General features: G+C 46.6%; 1 protein-coding gene across 2 annotated transcripts in view; it reads right to left on the bottom strand.

Moving 5' to 3' along the window:
* Nucleotides 1–345: 345 nt before the first annotated feature.
* The window catches only part of KATNAL2 (katanin catalytic subunit A1 like 2), a 36,995-nt gene continuing 15,082 nt past the window's right edge, over nt 346–22,258 (bottom strand). For both annotated transcript variants that reach the window (XM_056138243.1, XM_056138244.1), the window contains exons 9-14: nt 21,960–22,078; nt 17,574–17,665; nt 15,583–15,693; nt 1,932–2,094; nt 1,037–1,139; nt 346–500 (exon numbers count right to left, since the gene is read on the bottom strand). In XM_056138243.1, the coding sequence (XP_055994218.1) occupies nt 361–500; nt 1,037–1,139; nt 1,932–2,094; nt 15,583–15,693; nt 17,574–17,665; nt 21,960–22,078 (728 nt within the window). In that variant the 3' untranslated portion in view covers nt 346–360. The remainder of the gene's footprint in view (nt 501–1,036; nt 1,140–1,931; nt 2,095–15,582; nt 15,694–17,573; nt 17,666–21,959; nt 22,079–22,258) is intronic.

Raw genomic sequence — 22,258 nt, 5'->3', positions numbered from 1 at the left:
CTGAGTATCCAGTTGAGAACCACTTGGGACATTCCCAACACAACTCCCCCCAGCACCATCTTTTACTTCAAAAGGAACATGGCAGGTCACAAGCCAGGAACACGACAAGAAAGTGTTTGTCCAAGTTTTATGGAATCGGGAAAAAACTCTCCACCACACAACACCATACGTGTGTATGTCATTGATGTCTCCAAGTCGGCTCACACCAACGGTGAAAATGGCTCAGATTTCCAAAAGCAGTTCAGTGGTCCCAGTGCCCCCGCCTCCCAGGCAGGGTCAGACTCTTTCTCCGAGACCAGCTGATGTCCTCACTCTTACAGTCACAAACCAGGAGGGGTGGGGGAGGGGGCTGCGACAATATTACACGGACTCAAACTCTTTTTGCCAGGCGAGGTACTTCTGAATCAGATTCTTTGCTGAAGGCTTGCTATGGGCCAGCACGTCCAAGAAGTCGGCAGTGGTCACTGTGTCCAGCCGGATCCCAAGCAAATGGCTGCTCTCTAGATGGGAACACAAGAGTAACCGCGCAAACATCGACCTTGAATGAATCAATGCTCTCGAGATGCTAATAGGCCTTCTCTCAAGACAATGCATAATGCAGCACTCTTAATGGTTAATGCAGCAAAAGGCAAGACTTAAGAGAGGGCTGGGGAAACATTCTTTAATGTGGACCTCGGCCCCTGGAGCTCAGACCAAAAAAAAAATGTGACTTCATTGGATGTTCAGATTATTATTTAATATCTATATAGTGCTTCAACTGGACTTCACCCAACATCAGAGCGGGCGTGCCAGAGAAATAGAAGCCTGAGCCTTAAGGAGGTTTTCATCTGGGAGCAAACTCAACCCCAAGGATTCAAAACACAATTCCAAGGAGCAGGAGGAGGCCAGCCCAGGGCAGGGGGATGATTTGACCAAACAGCCTGTGCTGTGAGCGGAGCCTTCCAACCGCAGGTGCAAGGCGCCCTCTGCTGATGAGATTTTGGACTTGCACACACATTTCTTTGGCTGTTTTTTGCCTGACCGGATCCGACCTTACCTGATTGCTGATTTTCCAGGGCGTCGAAGATCTTCCGCACGGGGCGCATGGCTGCCTCCCTGCAGACTAGCTTAATGTCTGAGCCTGAGTAGCCCTCAGTCTCCTGAAACAGGCAAAGCCCGCTGTGGGTCAGCAGAAGGCTGCTGCCTATTACGGTGACCACGTTCTCGAACACTCAAAAGGCCCCAGGCTTGGGGAGGGGGTGGGGCTGCCAACAGGCTTGGGTAAGCCATGGAGCCCAGTGGGAGCCAGGCTAACACCTTCCACATACACACTGTCCACCAATCCCCCCGCGCCCCCTCTCCCTCTCTCTCTCTCTCTCTCTCTCTCTCTCTCTCTCTCTCTCACACACACACACACACACACACACACACACTGTCTACCACCCCCCAATCTCCTCTCACCCCTGGGGCCCACCAGGCCAGATCCCAGGATCAACCTCTGAGAGCACCACAATCAAGTGTCCACTCAGTGCCCGTGGGGGCCCAGACCCAGGGCGAGAGCTTCTCCACTTGGGGAAATCTTTGATTTAGCGGTGACAACAGTCCTTGGGGGCTCCCCTTTCCCCAGCTCACAGAGGTAGTAGCTGAGCTGAGTTTGCAAGCTCCCTGCAAGACAGCAGGCCACGTGCCACACAGCTCCTCTGCGTCTACTACACCCTACACTCTTTGCCCCATGTTCTCTGGGGTCTCTGGGGGCCGGTGGCCTGCGGCAGTTTGTCCTACACCCTGCAGTGCTCAGGACTTCCTCCGGGCTCTACACTCAGGGATCACTACTGGCAGGTTCCGGATCAGCCATCCAAGAGGCCAACACTCTACCCACTGTACTATCCTGCTGGGACCTCTTCTAAGCGATATTCTGCAGGACAGGGTCCGCGGGCCTGTGGGAGGCTTACCCGGGCCAGCAGGTCGTAGTCGAGCTCAGTGCGCAGCTCCAGGGCACTGCCGTTGCTGACGGGCGGCAGCCAGTGATGGATCATGGCCTGCCGGGCCTCAGGGCTGGGCAGGTCCACCAGGATCCGCTTCTCCAGCCGGCGCAACATGGCACAGTCCAGCTCCCTGGAATCACAGCGGTCATGGACACGACTGTGGCAGGAAACCCATGTCTGAGGCAACAACTGGACTTGAGGAGAGATTTAACCCTGCAGGAAGCCTCCAGGCGTTTTAAAGGGCATTGGGGCTGGAGTGATAGCCCAGAGGGTAGGGTGTTTGCCCTGCACGCAGCCAACCAGAGTTCGATTCTCAGCATCCCATATGGTCCCCCGAGTACCGCCAGGGGGTAATTCCTGAGTGCAGAGCAAAAAAAAAAAGGGGGGAGTTTTCAGCACAAATGCCTGAATGGACAGGGCACTCACTTCAGCACTTCAGGTGCCTTGGGAGGGACAATGAATGAATCAAAAAGACCAGAGAGGAGGGAAAGGAGAAGAGAAAAAGGGGGACAGGAGACCAAGGATCGCAGACATTTCCGAGTGTGGAGCTGAGGGACATGCAAAAAAGCTGTACGAGTCAGCACAAGGGTAAGTCTGTGGCCCAAAGTATCACTGCACTGTAGCACTGTCCTCCCATTGTTCATCAGTTTGCTCAAGCGGGCACCAGTAACGTCTCACAACAAATTGTGAGACTTCTTATTACTGTTTTTGGCATATCAAATATGTCAAGGGTAGCTTGCCAGGCTTTCCAGTGTGGACTAGATACTCTTGATAGCTTGCCTGGGCTCTCTGAGAGGGGCAGAGGGCTGGAGCAGTAGAACAGTGAGTTGGGCGTTTGCCTTGCATGCAGCTGATTCAAGTTCGACCCAAAGTATAATAAGAAAATAAAAATAGTTGTAATGAGTTTGCTAAGGAGGTGAGTGGAGTGGGGGAGCAGGACCCTGGGGGTGGACAGATGCTGGTGGGGGGTGGGGTGGAGTTGGAGCCTTGAATGGCCCAAACTCTCTTGTCGACAACTTAGTTGGTCACAGTTGAATTTAATTAAGGAGAAGGAGGTGATTTTAGGTTAATAGGGCCCCAGTGTGCGTGAGGGCATCCAGCTGACAACCACCAAGCATCTGAGCATTTTGCCTGTACTGTGACATCAGTCGTTTACTCTGACTCTGACCCTACCAGGGAGTGACCCATGGTGTCCTCCAGGGAGGACCCAGCATTCTCCCAAGCTCACATCCGTGTCGCCACCGGTGACCACCTCCCTTTGTTTTGCAGACGCAATGGCTGCCCTTCCTGAGTGCCTGGTGCGGATGTGACCTTTGAGACCATGGCTTCCTACTCCTCCCGAGCATGGCCAGACAGGTGTGTGCAGCTTGGCATCTGCAGGAATCTGTAAACTTCGTAACACATGCTTTTTCAAGCAAATAGGACAAGCAGAAGAAAATAAACCTGCTATCTAATGAACATTTAACCACATTTGCTTGGTGTCCATGTAGCCATTCTCACTAAATTATTTCAGAGTAACTTAGCACAGCGGAAGGGCGTTTGTCTTGCATGTGGCCGACCAAGCTGGGTTCGATTCCTCCACCCCTCTCAGAGAGCCCAACAAGCTACAGAGAGTATCTCGCCTGCACAGCAAAGCCTTGCAAGCTATCAGTGACGTATTCGATATGCTAGACACAGTAACAAGTCTCACAATGGAGATATTACTGGGCCCGCTCAAGCAAATCGATGAACAACGGGAGGACAGTGCAACTTAATCATGAAACCCCACCCCTCAGAGCACTGGCAGGCAGTCCGCCCCCCAGGCATACAATCTTACAGAGCTACAATGGATGCTGATTGCTTCCTTTATATCCCACCCATTTTCAGATTGTCCCCAGTCATCCCAAAATTCCTTTCTCTTGAATGCCCGAACAAAATCCAGCCAAGGACCCTGAACTTCATATGGTGTGAGGCTTCAATCCCTGTAGAGCCTACCCCAGCCCCTTTCCAACAGTTAAGGTGCATTCTAGAGCGTTAACTTCAGGGGACCCTGTAACTGGTTCCTCTCCCCTCACCCCATCCTCTAAGAGGGAACTTCGATGTAATAGTGCATAAAGGCAACACTCTGCAAATTCTGGGGAGAAACAATTTCCACTGTGGAAATCTGTACCTTGATTAAACCATCCGTTACACTAGAAGACAGGATAAAGACATTTCCACTGTGACACACACACACACACATACACACACACACACACACACACACACACACAAAGCAGAGGGGTGTGTCCCTCCATATATGCTTTCTCGGAAAGTATGGACAGGCCAATGGGGTGGGCAAGGGAGCAAAGAGCCAGAGAGAAGCAGGGGGCCAAACACTGAAGCAGCGGCTCTGCAGGGTGACGGGGCAGGGTCTCCACTAACACAGGGTCGGAAGGAGAGTGAGCTCAGTCTGGAGCTGGTGAGAAGACTCTGGAAGGGCTGGGCTGGGGGGCTCTGGGTAAATCAGATTAGACAGCTGAGGGTGGAACTTGAATGAGTGGGAGAAGAAGGCGAGGTTGTGGGCAGGAATGGGGCAGGGTAGGAGACACCACAGAGAAAAAAAACCGCTAACGTCATGCTTGGGGTGTCAGTTCAGATCTGCCAAGAGTGTCATCGCCAAGAGTATCGTGAACAAGACAAAGAATCAGTCTAGATGGCAGTAAAGGCAGGAACGGGGAGGGTCTCTGCAGGAACAGGGAGGGTCTCTGCAGGCAGGAACCGGGAAGTTGACGGGATGGACCCAGAGTGTCAACCCTCAAGCACCAAAAGGGGAGATGAGGTTCAAGATGAGAATGAAACCAAGCAGCAGGGATGAGCTGAAGAAACAGCAGGGTCAAGGAGCCCGAGAAATAATATAGTGGGTAGGGCTCTTGCCTTGCACACAGCTGCTCTGAATTTAATCCCTGGCATCTCATATGGTTCCCTGAGCACCAACAGGAGTAATTCCTGAGTTCAGAGCTGGGAGGGAGAGAGGAAGGAAGGAAGGAAGGAAGGAAGGAAGGAAGGAAGGAAGGAAGGAAGGAAGGAAGGAAGGAAGGAAGGAAGGAAGGGAGGGAGGGAGGGAGGGGAAGGAAGGAAGGAAGGAAGGGGAAGGAAGGAAGGAAGGAAGGATTGAACCCAGGAAGGAAGGATGGAAGGAAGGAAGGAAGGAAGGAAGGATTGAACCCAGGAAGGAAGGAAGGAAGGAAGGAAGGAAGGAAGGAAGGAAGGAAGGAAGGAAGGAAGGGCCTGGACTCAGGCTGGCCCCTCATTTCTCCCATGGCTTTTCCAGGGGTGGGTCGGGCTGCCCCTCCTGAAAGGGCAGAGGGCTGTCAGAGCAACATTCTTCTGGAAGAAAGTCTTCAGGACACAGGACTCCCCATCCTGTCCCCAGGGTACCAGAAGACCTGGAGTCTCTCCGCGGGAGGTGGGAAAGCAATCCTGGGTGATAAATGTCTCTATTGATCAGCTAATGCCCTAAAGCGAGAGATTTACCTCAAAACGGCTTGTGGGTACAAAATAAATGCAACTCTCTGACAGCTGGGCCTGATGAACACACTTTTAATGACATCAATAATAATACCATCATGCCAGGGAGGAAACAAAGGACAAATGCAATGTGCCCAAGAATCAGTCTTTCTGCCAATACACTTCTATAAGAGGGGTTGGCCTGCGGGAGCCAGAAAGCTCTCCTTGGTGGTGAGACCGGGGTCTCTCGTGCTCAACACCCCTCTATTAGGGGTATTGGAGATTTCCAGCCTCTTGCCAAAGAGTGTGTAACAGTGACCCAGTGAAAGTGCCAGAGACAGAACTTGGAGCCTGTGCCTGCCATATTTAATGAGAGCAGTGTCCACTGGTCACCTGGACAGTCTCCCTGGGCTCTGAGTCCTCAGTTTACCTGAGCTCCAGGGATCCTGTACCAGACCTCAGTGACCTTGACTCAGGACAGAGATCATCCCGAGTCTTTCAGAATGGAAGCACCAGCCACTCTGGTTTGTTCCTAGACCAGATAAAAAACAGCCCCAGCTCTCTTCCATGTGACACGGAAACACACCTGTTGGTTCTTTAGGCAAAGCCTTTGCATGCACCCATAACCAAAGTGAAGTGAGTGCCCACAGCAAGCCCTGAAGGAATCACAGTCTTCTGTGTAGGGTGGGAGGAGTCTCAAGCAAAGTCCTGAGGGCCACATCCCCTCTTACCTTGCTCCACCTGCTTCTCCATCATCCTGTTGGGCAAATTGGTCTGTTCTCAGAACTCACCTTCTCCCATCCTAGCTGAGCTGCTTCTCAGGAAATTTTCTTCCCTTTTTTAAAATTTATTTTTTGGATGTGGGAGGGTCACACTTGGCATCCTGGCTCTGCACTCAGGAATCACTCCTAGGGGCTGGAGCAATAGTACAGTGCGCAGGGCATTTGCCTTTTACGTGGCTGACCTGGGTTTGATCCCCAGCATCCCATATGGTCCCCAGGAGCTATCCCTGAGTACAGAGCCAAGACTAACCCCTAAGCATCACTAAGTGTGATCTAGAAACATTAAAAAAAGAAACCACTCCTGGCAGAGCGTGGGGGACTGTATGGGATTCTGGGGATTGAACCCAGGTCATCTGCATGCAAAGCAAGTGTCCTACCCATTGTACAATTGCTCCAGCCCCTCAGAACATTTTCTTCATGTGGAACTTTGACTCTGCTGAAAGCCAAAGCATTTACACAACTCCAGGTCCAGTGCTCACCTACCCCAAGAAATTTTTATTCTTTTAAAAATAACTACCATTGTAAATTGTGTCCTTTCCAGTTTCTCTGTTGTCTGTACCAGTCAAATGACTCTGTTTCCATCTTCCACTCATTGTTATCTGTGTTGGGATCTCTCCGTTTGTCCCATCTGACACTTTCTGGATCATGGTCCCCCCAAAGACATTGTGTTTAGAGTTTCTTCCCATCATCAGGCAGAATCCAAACAGAAAGTGCTCAATTAAGACTACTTAGATGGGCTGGAGTGATAGCACAGCGGGTAGGGCATTTGCCTTATACACGGCCAACCTGGGTTTGATTCCCAGCATCCCATATGGTCCCCTGAGCACTGCCAGGAGTAATTCCTGAGTGCAGAACCAGGAGTAACACCTGTGCATCGCCAGGTGTGACTAAAAAAAAAAAAAGACTACTTAGATGAGTGGGTACAGTACTTGCCTTGCACATGGCTGACCAAGGTTCTATCTCCAGTATCCAATATGATCCCCCAACCCCCACCATAATTGATCCCTGAATACAGAGCCAGGAGTCTGCCTTGAGTACAGCTGGGTGGGGGGAAAAACAATGAAATACTTAGATAAATGGATTTTTCAGTGCAAAGTTACTGGGTTCATGTAAAATGACCTGCTTCTGTAAGTCCAGTATTTCTTTATGTTACTGTAAGTCTGCCCCATTGAAAATGAGCATTTTATAACTTTCATTGGTTCCAATCAGCATCCACTTGGACAATTAGAACAAAACATTCTTCCTTAGCAAAAGTAATGAAAGCAGTGATTTTCGGTGTGGGGTCACCTGACTCACTCAGCGGGGCCATGCTCTGAAGATGAGCTGAAAGAAGTCGGCCCTATGTGGGTCCTCGAGTCCTCGTCTGAGGCCTCAGCCCACAGGGAAGAGTTCAGAAAAATCTGTCCCGTTTGCATTCAACCCATGGTTGGGTCAGGGCACCATTCTTTCATAATAAAAAATGAAGATTATTTCTAAAGACTTTAATAGCAACAATAAAGGTATTTCCCCATTACCCTTGCCAGAAAATATGTGACCAATAATTGAAGGGGGGAAAGAAAGGGTTCCTCTCTCCAGCAAAAAATTTATTTGATATCCAGAAATTTCTCTTATTTTAAGGGTCCTTAGAATGCCAAACAAATGATAGGAAACTTTTGTGTGTGTGTGTTTTTTTTAAATGATACACAAATAAACCCATAAGGAAGCAGCATAAAAATTCTCCATGGCTGAGGAGGCTGCAAACCAGGGCTGAGTAGTTGAGACTAAAGCTCTGAGCAGTATGCGGGTTATTTGCCTATTGGTTACAGAAAGGGCGGACTTGAGAGTCTACATGAGTGACAGCATAATATGTTTTGGGTCCCTCCAAGATGGGAGGCAGAATAAGTTCCATTACGCAAAGCCAAAAGCACATCCTCTGTGAAAGGGTGCGTTCAGAAATGTTCCCCGCTTTCAATATGGAGCCAGGAAGCATTCTTCCCTGCTGACTCAGGACCACCTCCCTCACCTTATGGGCTTGGCCCAGGAACCCCTACACTGAGAGATGGGAGGAATCCAAAAACTGACACCATCCAACCTAACTTTTTTCCTGGGGATGCTCATACAACTCCCATAGATCGGGTCCCCTTCATGAAGTGCGCACTGACAGAGTGATAATGCAGCCATGCATTTGGCAAACCCAACTTCAATCCCAGTACTCCATATGGTCCCCTGAGCCCTGCCAGGAGTGGGCCCTGAGCACTGCTAGGTGCGGCACAACTTTTTAAAAGACTGAAATCATGCAGTTTGCTGTAATGTAAATGAAATGGGAGGGTAACATGTTTTTGTTTTTTTTCCTGAGGGTGTTAAGTGAAAAAAAAAGTCAGAAAGAGAAGGACAAATACCAGATGAGGCATTCATCTGCTGTACACTGAACCAGAATGAGAGAATAGATGGTGTCCAACAATGACAGACCCTTGGCCCCGGACCACACAACTTATGGGGGATTAAGATTCAGTCAGGGTGACAAAAAGACAGTAATGGGGTGCCTGGGCACTTCAGTGGTGATGGAGTACAGTAACTTTGTCCATTAATACTATAAAGGTAAGCATCATTGTAATCATATAACCTAAACTATAATAAAAATATTTTTAAAAAGAAACATCCCACTAGAGAGAAGAGGGTTCCTAAGCAAAAAGTTCATTTTCAGAGCTATGTTCTTGTACATTCCCAGAGCAATCAGCTCTTGGCTTTGTTGCTTTCTTCTAAATATTAGAATTGGGGCGGGGGTGGGAGGGTGGGGGTGTTTCTTGTTTCTTAAATCTCTAGTTTGGTTTTTTAAGAGGTGCAGGAAATTTTCTAAACCTTTTGTCAAGAGCAAGGACAAGATGAGCTTTAACATACTTCCCATGTACAATGTTTGCGACTTATTTATACCAACTACCATGGAATTAAACCAACACCTAAAGAAGGTATTTTCCTTAATAGCCACTTTCAGGATTTCGTGTCCCGTTAGACCCCTTGACCTCATTTGTGAACAGTCAACCCTCGAGGTGGGCCAGATTTGCCCCTGTTGGTTCTCACTAAACATTTCTTCTGTGGTCATTATTTGAAGTGATAATATCAAAGATGCCACATTTGCTGGACTTCATATGGCTTATTTACACCTCGAATGAGGCTGATGGGCTTTTTTTTCTTCTTTGCTCCCCTCCATGATGTCCTACTTCGGAAAAATGTCCTCAGAGGGAAAGAGGGAAAGCCCCAAATCTTACCTCTGAGGAGGGAGAAAATAACTGTCCCATGGAGATATGGAAACGTGAAGGATCAATAGGCCATGAAGGATAGCCCCATGCCTAGGACAGTCCCAGAGAAGGGGGCCATTACTGACCAATCATGAAGAATCTCATGGAGGGTGGGGAGCGTAAGAACAGGATATTTACATGGTTTAGTATCATTTAGTTATTTCTCCCAGAAAAACAAACCACCTGAATGAGATACATTTATTTCCTCCTCTGAGATCTGGAAGCCATTATAAAGGTTTGTGCCAATATTCCTAATAGAAGGTCTGGAGGTTTAGCACTGTGGCCAAAGCGCCCACCTTGCATGTGACTAACCTCAGTTTGATTCCTGAGCACCATCAGGTATGACTCAAAAACCAAGAAAGATAGGGCCACATCTGCCTGTGCTCAAGGTTTATTCCTGGCTCTGTGCTCAGGCATCTCTCCTGGTGGTGCTCAGGAGACTAGATGTGGTAAAGGGGATCAAACCAGGGTTGACCTCATAAAAGTCTGACAGTCTTAGCCCCTGTACTATCTCTCCAGCCCCCAAATCAATATTCCTGTTGAAAATAGTATTTCCTCTTAGAAGGGTCAGGCAATATTTCACTGGGGATTTTCACACATCTAACTCCTTTTGAACAATAATACCTTTTTTTTTTTTGGATAAACCTAAGAGAAATGATCAGAATCTTAGTTGAAGAGTTTTTCCCAAGGAAGTGCAATTCAGTATTATTTATTATAGAGAAAATGGGAAGTGTCATGTATGTCGAAGAGGAAAGACTGACTCACTCAACTGGGACATATGCAGAGGAATGTGGGGCCCCCATTCCAAAATCCACTTTCCAAGGATCACTTAAAGACACCGGCAGTTTTCTTACTCTAGTATTAATGAATGAACATCAGGCATGAGTGGAGGTTACAAAATGTACAACCTCACAGAGGGAAGTTTGGCAGTTGGTTGTTCACTTCATGTTCAGGGACCATTCTGACCCAGCCAACTCAATTTCCAGGAGTTAAGCAAGGGCATAGCACCTGGGCACTGCATCCCAGCATCATCTCTGTGCCACCTTCAACAGAAAAGAGCAGGAGTGAGCCAAATTCCCCTAGGCTAGATGAGGGCTGGGATCAATCCTCTCTGGCACACAAAGGACCCTAGATCTCTATCAGGTGGACAAGGCAGAACTTCAGATATTCTTACCTGGAACTACCTTCAGGCCATTTTGTTAAGAGGTGGATGAGTCAAGCTCCAGAACAGTCTTACATCCCAGGCTCCCTTTTGTGGAAGTGAAGCAAGTTCAGCTCTAGGGTGAGCCGAGCTGTGTTATTGGTATGTGGGAGCTTCCAGCTCCTTCCTTTGGGCCAGTGATTCTCAAGCATGTGTGTGAGATGTGACAGCATTTGCTATCAAGAAAGCACCAGAAATGCTTGAAGACATTTAGGTTCATAAACTTGGGGCCATCAGAAATGCTTTCAAGCATTCTTCAGAACTTTGGGTTGTCATGAACTTTGGGGTTAGCCTGGTCAGTGGTTTGCCAGGAAACTGCCTTACCTCCTGTGTGATCTCTCTGACCTTCTTCTTAAAACTTAAATCATTGGGACTGGAGCAATAGCACTGTGGGTAAGGCATTTGCCTTACACGCAGCTGACCCGGGTTTGATTCCCGGCAACCCATATGGTCCCCTGAGCACCACCAGATGTAATTCCTGAATGTAGAGCCAGGAGTAACCCCTGTGCATCGCTGGGTGTGACCCAAAATGCAATAAATAAATAAATAAATAAATAAATAGAATTATCATTGATTCACAATGCTATAAAATTTCAGGGACATAGCTTCACACTTCTCTATATATACAGGACTCACCACAGCCCACCACAGTGCTATCCCACCCCCTTTCTCCCATTCCTCTTACTCCCCTCCACTTCCCTTCTAGCAGCCACCCCAGTTTTCACCAACCCCAGAGTTCTGTTTGTTGTTCTTGCCTGTTTGTTTTGTTGTTCTTGCCAAAAAAACTGATAAAAGAGCAGAGATTCTGCCTCTGAAAGATTGCCCCAATCACATTTAATAGTTCTCTGCTTGACCTCCAATTGTACTACTTTTTTTTTTTGAGGTGGTGAGAGACAGTACCCTCCCCAATAGTTCTAGGGCCTATCAGGGCTACACCTGGTGATGCTTAGGAGGCCATTCTATGTTGGGGATCAAATCTGGGGCCCTGTGCATGCCAGACAAGAGCTTCAGCCCTTTAGGTTATTTCCCGAACCGCTAGACCCCAATTTTGGGGGAGACTGAGCCACACTTTAGTGATTCTCAGGACTTACTCCTGGTTCTATGTTCAGGGATCACTCCTAGCAGTGTTCAGTAGATCATAAGTGGTCAAGTGGTGCCTGGAATCTAGCTGGGGTCAGCGGTCTGCAAAACAAACACCTTCTCCGCATACTACCTCTACAGCCGCTGGACCCCCTACTTGAATATATAAAAAGTGTTGTGTTCAAAATATAAGTTTCCAATTGCCTTCACACATGAGAAAAAATATTACAAATCAGAGGGGGAGGGGGAGCCGGGTTGAAGAATGAACATACTTAAAATGAGAAATTGCATAGGGACATCATTATCCTTGTTCAGTGGCTTCTTTGGGGGATCCCAGAGACTCCACACTGACAACAGAAGTTTCTGCTTTCATTTCTGAATGTGGAAATAGAAGGGAAAATGGCACTGGTGGGGGGTCAGTTTGATCATGGAAGTGGCACTAGAATTTTGGTGGTGAGTAGTAGGTGTGAGGTCATACTCCCAAAATGAATACAGGGTTGTAAACCATTGGATTATCAATAGCATGGTATACAATGTGTTGACTGGTTCAGTCTCAATTAAAGGTGATATGGAGATTTCTAAAAAAAAAAAAGCAAAGGGGCTGGAGTGATAGCACAGTGGGTAAGGCGTTTGCCTTGCATGCAGCTGACCCGGGTTTGATTCCCAGCATCCCATATGGTACCCTGAGCACCGCCAGGGATAATTCCTGAATGCAGAGCCAGGAGTAAATCCTGTGCATCGCCGGGTGTGACCCAAAAAGCAAAAAACAACAACAACAACAACAACAAAAAAAAAACAGAGCTCCCACGTGATTCTATTTCTTGGCATCTACACCCCCCAACATAAAAACATTAATTCCAAAAGATATATGTAGGCCTATACTGTTGGAACACTGTATGACTAAAACTCAACCATGAACAACTTGTAACTGTGTATCTGACAGTGACTCAATAAAAAATAAAAGATAAATAGCCAGGATAGGGAAAGAGTTCAAATATCCAACAACAAATGAATAAAGAAGCTGTGCACTCTTTACAATAGCCAGAAACTGGAAGAAACCTGAATGCCCAAGAACAGATGACTGGTTAAAGAAACTTTGGTACATCTACACAATGGAGTACTATGTAGCTGTTAGAAAAGATGAAGTCATGAAATTTACATACAAGTGGTACAACATGGAAAGTATCATGCTAAGCGAAATGAGTCAGAAAGAGAGGGATAGACATAGAAAGATTGCATTCATCTGGGGGATAGAAAGTAATAAAATATGAGATTGATACCCAAGAATAGCTGAGATCAGCACCAGGAGGATTACTCCATAACTTAGAGGCCAGCCGGGTATTCTAGGGGAAAGGGCAGTTCAGATAGAGAAGGGAGCACCAAATAAAGGGTGTTAGGAGGATCCTCCCAGGAGGGGAGATGCATGTCAAAAGTAGACTATGGACTGAACATGTTTGCCACTCAATGCCTCTTTTGCAGACCACAACATCCAAAAGGAGAGAGAGAACACAGGGGATTGCCCTGCCACAGAGGCAGGGGGGGATGGGGGATGGGGGTGGGGGGGATATTATCCATGGTGGTAGAAAATGGGCACTGGTGGAGGGATGGGTATCTGATCATTGTATAATCGAAACCCAAGCACAAAAAATAGTAAATCTACAACTGTACCTCATGGTGTTTCACTAATAAAAAAAATTTTTAAAAATAAATAAATAAAAAGATTTTTAAAAAATAAAAAAAATAAAGAAGCTGTGATCTGCAGGCATAATGAAATACTACACAGACGTAAGAAAAAGATAAACTCATGCAAGCTTCCTGTCGCTGGAACTGGAGGCTGCCATGCTGAGTGAGGTAAGTCACAGGAATGACAAAAATGGGATAATCTCATCCATGGGATAGAGACCAAACAAGAGAACAGAAGGTATGGAACAATGGCAGATACTCAGCTTTGCATCACAGAACAATTGACTATGAGGTGCGGAAAGGAAGGAAAGAAGGACAAGACTAGGAGGACCCAGAGGCAGCAGTGCAGGGTTGTGGGCATGTCCAGAGAAGAGAAAGGCTGCAGTACCTTTGAACCCTGACACCACCAACTTCAACAGCACTATAACTACGTAGACTATAATAATGGAGGAGGATTACACAGAAAGAAATGAAAGCAATGAATGAGGCAGGGCAGTTGATGGAGAGGTGTCTCAAGTCTTCACTTGAATCTTCATGCTGGTTTGGGTGGGCGAAACGCTCGTAAGCCCCAGAAAAGGGACCCCCGGGAAAGCAACACATCCGTTTCCAACTCCCGTCTTACTTACAGCTCAAGAGGAGGAAGGTATGGGGAGATATTCTTATAGCCATGAAGGAATTATAATGATTTTTTAAATATACTTTCCAAACAGACATTGTTTTTCCCCAGTCATCTTCTCTTATTTCCCAATCCCACTCCTAGAATTGCTCTCTACCCTCTCAGGGATATGATTTGAATAAAAGACTCTGAGAGTAGATTATGTTTTCAATTAGAGATTATTTAGCTTCCCATTTGCTGTGCAACATTAAAGAAAAGATTTTCGCTCCTAACTGAAAAAAAAAAGAAGACGAAGAAGAAAAACTTTCATTTTAATTCTGTTACAGTCCAAACATTCATTATTGCCAGGATGTCCTTTGCATCTTGGTGGTTTGAATTCCGTGCCAAATCCTGGTTTAAACTTAATAAATTATCTAGGCTGGAGAGAAAGAACAGCGGGTCGGGCACTTGCTTTGCATGCATCTGACCCAGGTTCAATTTCTGGAATCCCATATGTTTCCCAAGCCCATCAGTAGGGAACTCTGAGTGCAGAGTCAGGAGTAAGCTCTGAGCATATCTGGGTGTGACAACGAACAAACAAAACTTAAAAAATAATTTGAATTAAAATTCAAAGTGTCCAACAAGAAAAAAAATATTTTTGGTTTGGGGGCTGGAGTGATAGCACAGCGGGTAGGATGTTTGCCTTGCATGCTGCTGACCCGGGTTCAATTCCCAGTATGGTCCCCAGAGCACTGCCAAGAGTAATTCCTGAGTGCATGAGCCAGGAGTGACCCTGTGCATCACCAGGTGTGACCCAAAAAGAAAAAAAATTTGATTTGGGACCACACCTAAGAGCAAATGTGGAAATTTTTCTCTCTCACTCTTGCTTTCTTTCCTTCCATTTTCCTTCCTTCCACAAACAAAGGAGTTCTCTGTACTTCCTCCTGACACTGCATTCAGGGATCTCTCTGCACTTTCTCCTGACACTGCATTCAGGGATCCCTCCTGGGGGGCAGGGGAGGAATCCAGGAGCTCATGGTACCATACTGGGTGCTGGGGATCAAATTCAGGTTAGTTGGGTTATATTTTAATCAAAGTATAAATATATAATGAATATATAAACAATGTGTATTTACTCAGCCTGTGTTCCTTCTATTAAGGCAGGTTTTTTGAGAGAGAAGGGTGGGTTTAGGTGACACCAGATGGTAATTGGAACTTTCCCAGGTCTATGGCCAGGGGTCCCTACCAGCAGTTCTCAGGGGACCACGTGTTGCTGGGGGGAAATCCAAGCAGGTTTTGGCCACTTGCAAGGCAAGTGCCTTACCCATCCTTTCTATATCTCTAGGACTTAAGACTGACTTTTCCACAGTCGAGAGAGTAAGGATTAAGCACTTAGACAAGAAAGACTTCAGATGAACCCTCCAAGGCCAGAACAGAACAAGGCTTGTCCTGGAGAGATCACACGTAGCCTCATTGTCATCTGCATTTAAAGGTTCGTGGAAGTGGTTCTCATTCTACTTCCCAGCTCTCTTACCATGGCAGGTTGGAGGCTGCCAAGACAAACACCAGGTCTTCCGAGCGAGCCAGCCCGTCCATCTGCACCAGCAGCTCAGTCTTCATCCGCAGGCTCCCTTCATGCTCGCCCCTGGAAGACCAGAAGGGATTCTCCTGAGAGCCGCATCTTGGCCTCTGTGATGGTGCAGGATCCCAAATAGGCACAAAGTCCAAAGGACAAACGCCCCCTTCCTGGGTGACAGGCACTGGATGCCTCATCTACCCCCATGTGTGGTGCAGACCAACACTGATGAGTGGCATTTGAGGCGAGCTCAGCCTTCCCTGGGAGAGAGGACAGTCTCTAGCCAGTGTCTTCATTTACCACAAAATGGCCAGAGGTGTCTTTCAAGCATCCGTCCTAAGCCCCTGACCTTTGAAGGTTTTAGAGTTTTAGTTCAGATGAGGCAACATAAAGGTCCAAACCCCTGCAGCATGTCCACTCATGCCTCGGTTTCCCTGGTTAGCCCATCCCCAGCCTGGGGACAGAGTTCGGCCACACAGAAGGAGGAACCCATAAGGTCAGGGCATGTGGTCTGTGCCAAAGGATGACCAACAAGGTGCTGTGCTGGGTCCCCGGCTGGGGGCTTCTCAGGGGAGCCTGTTTAGAGGGAAAGAGTGCTAAGCTTGTGCCCAACACACATGAAGCTGTGGAAATTGTACTGCCTCTATCCTGCTTTCCTTCCTTCCACTTTCCTTCCTTCCTTTCTTTTTCTTTTCCTCCTCTGCTCATTTCTTTTCTCCCTCCTTTGCTCACCCCTCTCTCTCCCCTTTCCCTTTATTTTTCCTCCCTCCCTTCTCCTTCTCTCTTTATTTTCTCTCATCCCTTCCCTCCTTCCTTTGTGCAGTTCCAGGGATCAAGGCATGCACTCCACTGCTGAGTCACATCCCCACCCCCAAATTGTCCCTTTTTAATCACTGGTGTGACTCCCACACAATGTGGGTGCATCTGGATGGTGCTTTTGTCCCTGCTGGGAAAATGTTTTTAGTGATTACAATTTCATAAATTATACTCTAGTTAAACTTCCAACAGTGAATTATTTGCTTTTTATTACTACTAGTATTGCCTTGGTGACAGATCATTAGAAGTCATTAATGAATGCAGCTGTGTTGAAGCTACTCAGAGACCTGGTTTTTGTTATCTTTTAAGCCAGGGGACAAAGTTTAGTAAGGTTTCAAAGAGACAGACCACTATGAAAGGCATTCACACACATAGACACACACAGAGACCCACTCAAACACATACACAAATATACATACAAATAAACAGCAACACACACATAGACTCCCACACTCATACACAGACACACATTCACACACTCACAAACACATATACATAAACATACACCTACACAGATACGCACATAGTCACACACACAACAGCACATGTACACCAGCACACACACACACACACAATCCTACAGTTCCTTACACTCTGAGGCCTGTTCTTTCCTGCTGAGAACATTTGTGTGGACACCAACTCTTCAGAGACAAACATAGGTGACAAGTGATGTGGACAGGCTGACCCCCAGCCCAATGTCTCTGAGATGCAGCAGCCTTCTTGGCCTCTCACACCTTGGCAAGAGGCAGAGACGGCCCCCTGGGACATGGCCGCTGTGGCCCTGCTGCCCACAGGCCGCCCGTCTGGCTCCAGCAGCTGTGGTCAGGGCAGCTATTCCGAGGCTGCAGCCTGGTGCGGGCCGCCTGGGCTGAGGGGCTGGTGGCCTGGCAGCCGCCCTGTGGGGAAGGTGGGAGCCATGGCCAACACTTCCTCTGGCGATAAAACTACTCAAAGCAGCTATTCAGTTAACAGGATCTAATTTAAAGACCTTTCCGTGTGTCTGCAAAAAAAGTTGTGGGCTTATTAATAGGCTCGTTCTGCTGGTAAATGTCGATGGGCTTCCGACCATCAAACACACACACAAGGGGAACAGTGATGACTGATGCAACCGAACAACCAGCAAGCCCTGTTACCCGGGAGCGGTGCCCCTCTGGCTCATCACCGACTCCAGCTCGTCCAGGAAGATGGTGGAGGGGGCATGGTAGCGGGCGAGTTCAAATAACACCTATGGGAGGAAGACAAGCACATGCTCAGATGCCCTGATCAAGAGAAGTTTTCAGAGGCTCCAGAGACTAATCGCTAACAGCATCTGCAATCAATATGCAGCATCTACACTGCACTGTTTCTGTGATAACTTTAACATTACTACATTTCCCCTCCCAACATCCCCCAAGTGGGCTGGGTGGTCCAATTATTCCCATTTCCTTCACCGCCCCACCCCTCGATAAACATAGATCCAGAGAGAGGAAAGGATTAGCTCAAGGTTACTAACCATACGCTAGAGTATTTAAGATTGAACTCAGTTCCTGGGCTGCCACGGAGAGTGAGGACCCCCACCAATAACAGGTCTCTGTGTACCCAAAGCTATGGGGGTGTAAAATCATTTGATGGTGCTCCCTTTACTCTTAGGGACAATGAGAGGAGTATCCACAAGTGGATGTATTCACAGGAGAAAGATGGGGGTGTCCAGTCATGGAAAACAAGGTGGGAGAATCTTGCCTCTCTCTGGTCCCCAAATGATTCTGTGAAGCTCCCTTCCCCCAATACTGTTGTTCGGTTGTCTTTGATACTCTGAAGCAATTCCCAATTGAATACATTGCTTCATTCCAGAATAAAATATTATAGACAGAACAAGAACAGGAACGCAAACAGCAAAAGAGAACAGACATATAAAAACAAAATAAAGTGCTCTAAAGGGAAATGTGGCGGTGATGAAAAGAGTAGAAAAAACTAAGCCTTTTTTTCCTTAACCCCCAAACTGATCTCTTGAGCACCATATACAAGTCTTCGCTGGTTGATCAGAGAAAGCAGTAGAGATTTAGAAAAGATAGAGGTTCTTTAATAGGCGTAGGGGATTTATTCTCTGTGTCACTTAGCACTAGCAAAGCATCCCAGAACAAATAACAGGGGAAGGGGAGGGAGGAGACAAAAGCCAGGTGTGGTTTGCAGGAGGAGTAACAGGCTCTTCCTGGCGGGTCTCCGTGTCTCTGCAAGGGCACACCCTCTTCCTCACTGCTTGTGTGTGTGGTGCCTCCATGCTGGTGCTCAAGCAAAGACCTTTTCCAGGATACCATTTCATTTGGCCAAGACCATTGGCTCAGCCTGATGAGCTGAAAGAACAGTCAGTGCTGGGAACATCTTTACAAATGCCTTTAAGATTCAGGGGTTGGAGAGGGAGTAAAACAGGCAGGGTGCTTGTCTTGCATGCAATCCATCTGGGCTTGCTCCTCAACACCCCATATGGTCCCCTGAGCCCACCAGAAGTGATCCCTGAGCACAGATCCAGGAGTAAGCCCTAAGCACCACCAGGTATGCCCGCCTCCCCCCTTCAAAAAAAAGACACAGTGCTCACAACCCTCTCATAGGAGGCAAATGACAAAACTACCTGAAGTTAAGGTTGCTTGCAACAGCAGCAAGCTACCCAGTGGGAAATGGATATTGGACTGACAAAAGGAGCACTAGATCTGGGAACTTTGTCTCCAAACTGAGATTCATTGCTCTTTCCCCTGCCAGAGAATATATAGAATCCTAGGTAAGTGCTCTAGACTCATTAGTCTAAAAGTTTCAAAAGTACTTGGAAGAAAATAAGGCATACAGTTGGATGGGGTGGGGGAGTGTGGGGATAAATAAGTACCAACAGGTGCGTGCATTTGCTAAGGAGACCACTCAGCGATTCAATAGCATCAACTCCTAAGAGGCATGAACATTAGGAGGGGAGGAAAGAACATAACCCAAGGGTTCCCTATAAATAACTCTTTAATTGAAACAGAGGAGAAAGAAATGGGAGAAAAGCTTCTCTGATTTAGGGGAAGGTCCTGAAGGACTTGCTTTATCAGAAAGCTTCACAATAAGAAGCTTTGGCCAAGATTTTCCAGGTGAGCTCTTTCCAAGAGCTCAAAAAAGGAGGAGAAAATAATATAAGAGAAAATAAAGTCTTTTCTGGAATAGGCAATGAGAACCCTCAAGGTTAGAAGGGGTTATTCTTTTCCTCTTAAATTGATTTTTAAATATCCAAATTAAAAACAAAATTTACAGAAAAAATACACTTTAGGGCGGAAGTGATAATACAGTGGGTAGTCTGCTTGCCTTTCATGACCTGGGTTCAATTCTGGGCATCCAATATGGTCTCCTGAGTCTACCAGGACTGATTCTTGAGTTCAGAACCAGGAATAAGCCCTAAGCACAGCTGGGTATTACCCAAAAATAAGAAAGAAAGAAAGAAAGAAAGAAAGAAAGAAAGAAAGAGGGAGGAAAGAGGGAGGGAAGGAAGGAAGGAAGGAAGGAAGGAAGGAAGGAAGGAAGGGAGGGAGGGAGGGAGGGAGGGAGGGAGGGGAAGGAAGGAGTGGGGGAAGGAAGGAGGGAAGGAAGGAAGGAAGACATATATCTTCTAAAACCATGAAAAGATGCTCACATTCAGTCAGAATTAAAGAAATGCCCATTTGAACACTATGTTTATTTCTCTATCAGATTGGCAAAGATCTGTAAGGTTTAGGTGCCATGCTGAGCTGGCCAGGGTAAGAGGCAATGATATGCCCGTACATGGGTGGGCATGTAAGCTGGTGTAACCCTGTTGGCAGGGAATTTGTCAATGTCATTCCCTCCAACCCATCGATTTCACTTGAAAAAATAAAGTTTTAGGCTATCGTATATGCAAAGTCCTGTTCACAGTTTCCCTTAGAGACTGGAGAGAGAGTACAGCCCCTACAGGGAAACTACAAGGGCTGGGAACTTGCCTTGCATGCTTCTAACCTGAGTTCGATCCCAGGCACTCCTGCCAGAAGTGATCCTTGAGCACAGAGGTAGGGGTGAGCCCCAGAATAGCTTTTATAAACTATCTGAACATAGTCTTATGCTCAGGCAAATCCTGTCTCCAAAGACATAATGAAATGTTCCTTCAAGCATCTTTCAGTGTCTTGGGCTACTGTGTCCTCACCACTCTCCATGATGGTCAGTGAATCTAAGTGGACTGGGACAGTGACTTGTCAGCATTTTGTTGTTGCTCAGAAGGAAGAAATGGCATGCCTACAAAAATGGCCGCAGGATAATAAAAATTTCCTTTAGCTGGATTTCAGCTCATTGAACACTTGCTGACAAAAGCCCACAAAGTTAAAAGCAGCTAAATGCAAACCCCATCTTCCCTGCTACTGAGTCAGGCACAAGACGGAAAACAAAGAAATAAAAGAAGTCAATGAAGATTCCCACCAGATACAATCTTGAAGGAATGAGAAGCATTTAAAAAAGTGTACACATTTGAAACATCTTGAGGACAACATCAAAATCCTAAATAATAGGCTTCCTTAGGTAAATTGATCCTTTAAAAATATTCTGACCTCCTAATAGGTCGAATACTTTGAAAATGAGTCATCCAAGGGACTGTAATTGAGCATAATATTTCAGAGTCACTCCTTTTCAGAAAATATATAATATTTATATTCACTTAGTATTGATTACTTATCAGTCATTCTACAGAGTGCAATAGTTTAAGAGGATTTCTGAGAAGGACCCATCTCTCACTGAAGCATAAATCAGGAACAGGTATTGTCATAAGGTGACTGGAAGATACTGTCTAGTTTTATCATATAAAATATGCCAGAGGCTCTGAAGGTGAGAGTGTAAACATGGAAGCAATCTCTTAAAGAAAAAATAAATCCCATAGGCTGTGGGCACTGTGGCAGAAAACTTGCCTAGAGGCTCTGGAAGAGCAATAAAGTTTAAAATTTCTTGGTTGTCCCATAGATTCTGCAAGCAAAGCCATCATAGCAAACAGCCACAGTCTTTTAATAACAACCAAATATATGGCATTTGCTTACTACTAGATGCTTCTAGACTGAAGGAAAATAGACCTTTGAAGAGATTTTTGTCCTGTTTCCCTTACCTGACTTGCATGAGTCAAAGCTTGGGTAGCTGGTCAGATTCCCAAAGGAAAGGAGACAGAATTTTGCTGAAGGCAGGGCGTAGAAATATAACCACCGGGAGTAGTCAACCCACTTCCTGGACTTTGGGTAAGCAAGCTCCAGGGTAAAATCTAACACACGTCACTTACAGACTACTAAGTTCTAACATCATTTTGCATTCTCGGTCACTGTTGTCTGCCAGGACCTATTGCACTGTGTTTTATTTGTTTATTCACTTTGCTTATTTACATATGTAAATAATTTTATATTTATTTTGGAGGTGCTAGAGATGTAACCCAGGGTGTCACATGTGCAGGTAAAGCCCTCTACTTTAGTAGAGGAAGTGGGGTGAACCACTTCCCCAGCTGAACTGTCTTTGTAAACACCAGATCTCAGAAGACCTACCCGAACAAGTTTTTCTGAGTCCCCTCTCCACTTGCTGACAATGGTGGAGGCAGAAATGTTAAAGAAGGTGGTCTTGCACTCGGTGGCCACTGCTTTGGCCAGTAGAGTCTTTCCTGTACCTGGAGACATGGGTGTAATTACCCACAGGGTAAGCGACCCTCAAACACATCTTGACTCCCATATTAAACCAGGTACCCCCGCAAAAAAAGAGTAGGCAGACTCATGAACTCCAGTCCCAGAGTTAGGGTTCATGAGGGCACCTTACCCTCTTTTATCATCACCCCCAACACCAAGACCAA

This window comes from Sorex fumeus, unplaced genomic scaffold (assembly GCF_029834395.1).
Source record: "Sorex fumeus unplaced genomic scaffold, SorFum_2.1 ptg000128l, whole genome shotgun sequence".
Lineage (NCBI taxonomy): Eukaryota > Metazoa > Chordata > Mammalia > Eulipotyphla > Soricidae > Sorex > Sorex fumeus.
The sequence above is the reverse complement of the archived record's forward strand: the minus strand, read 5'-3'. Positions and strand labels throughout refer to the sequence as shown.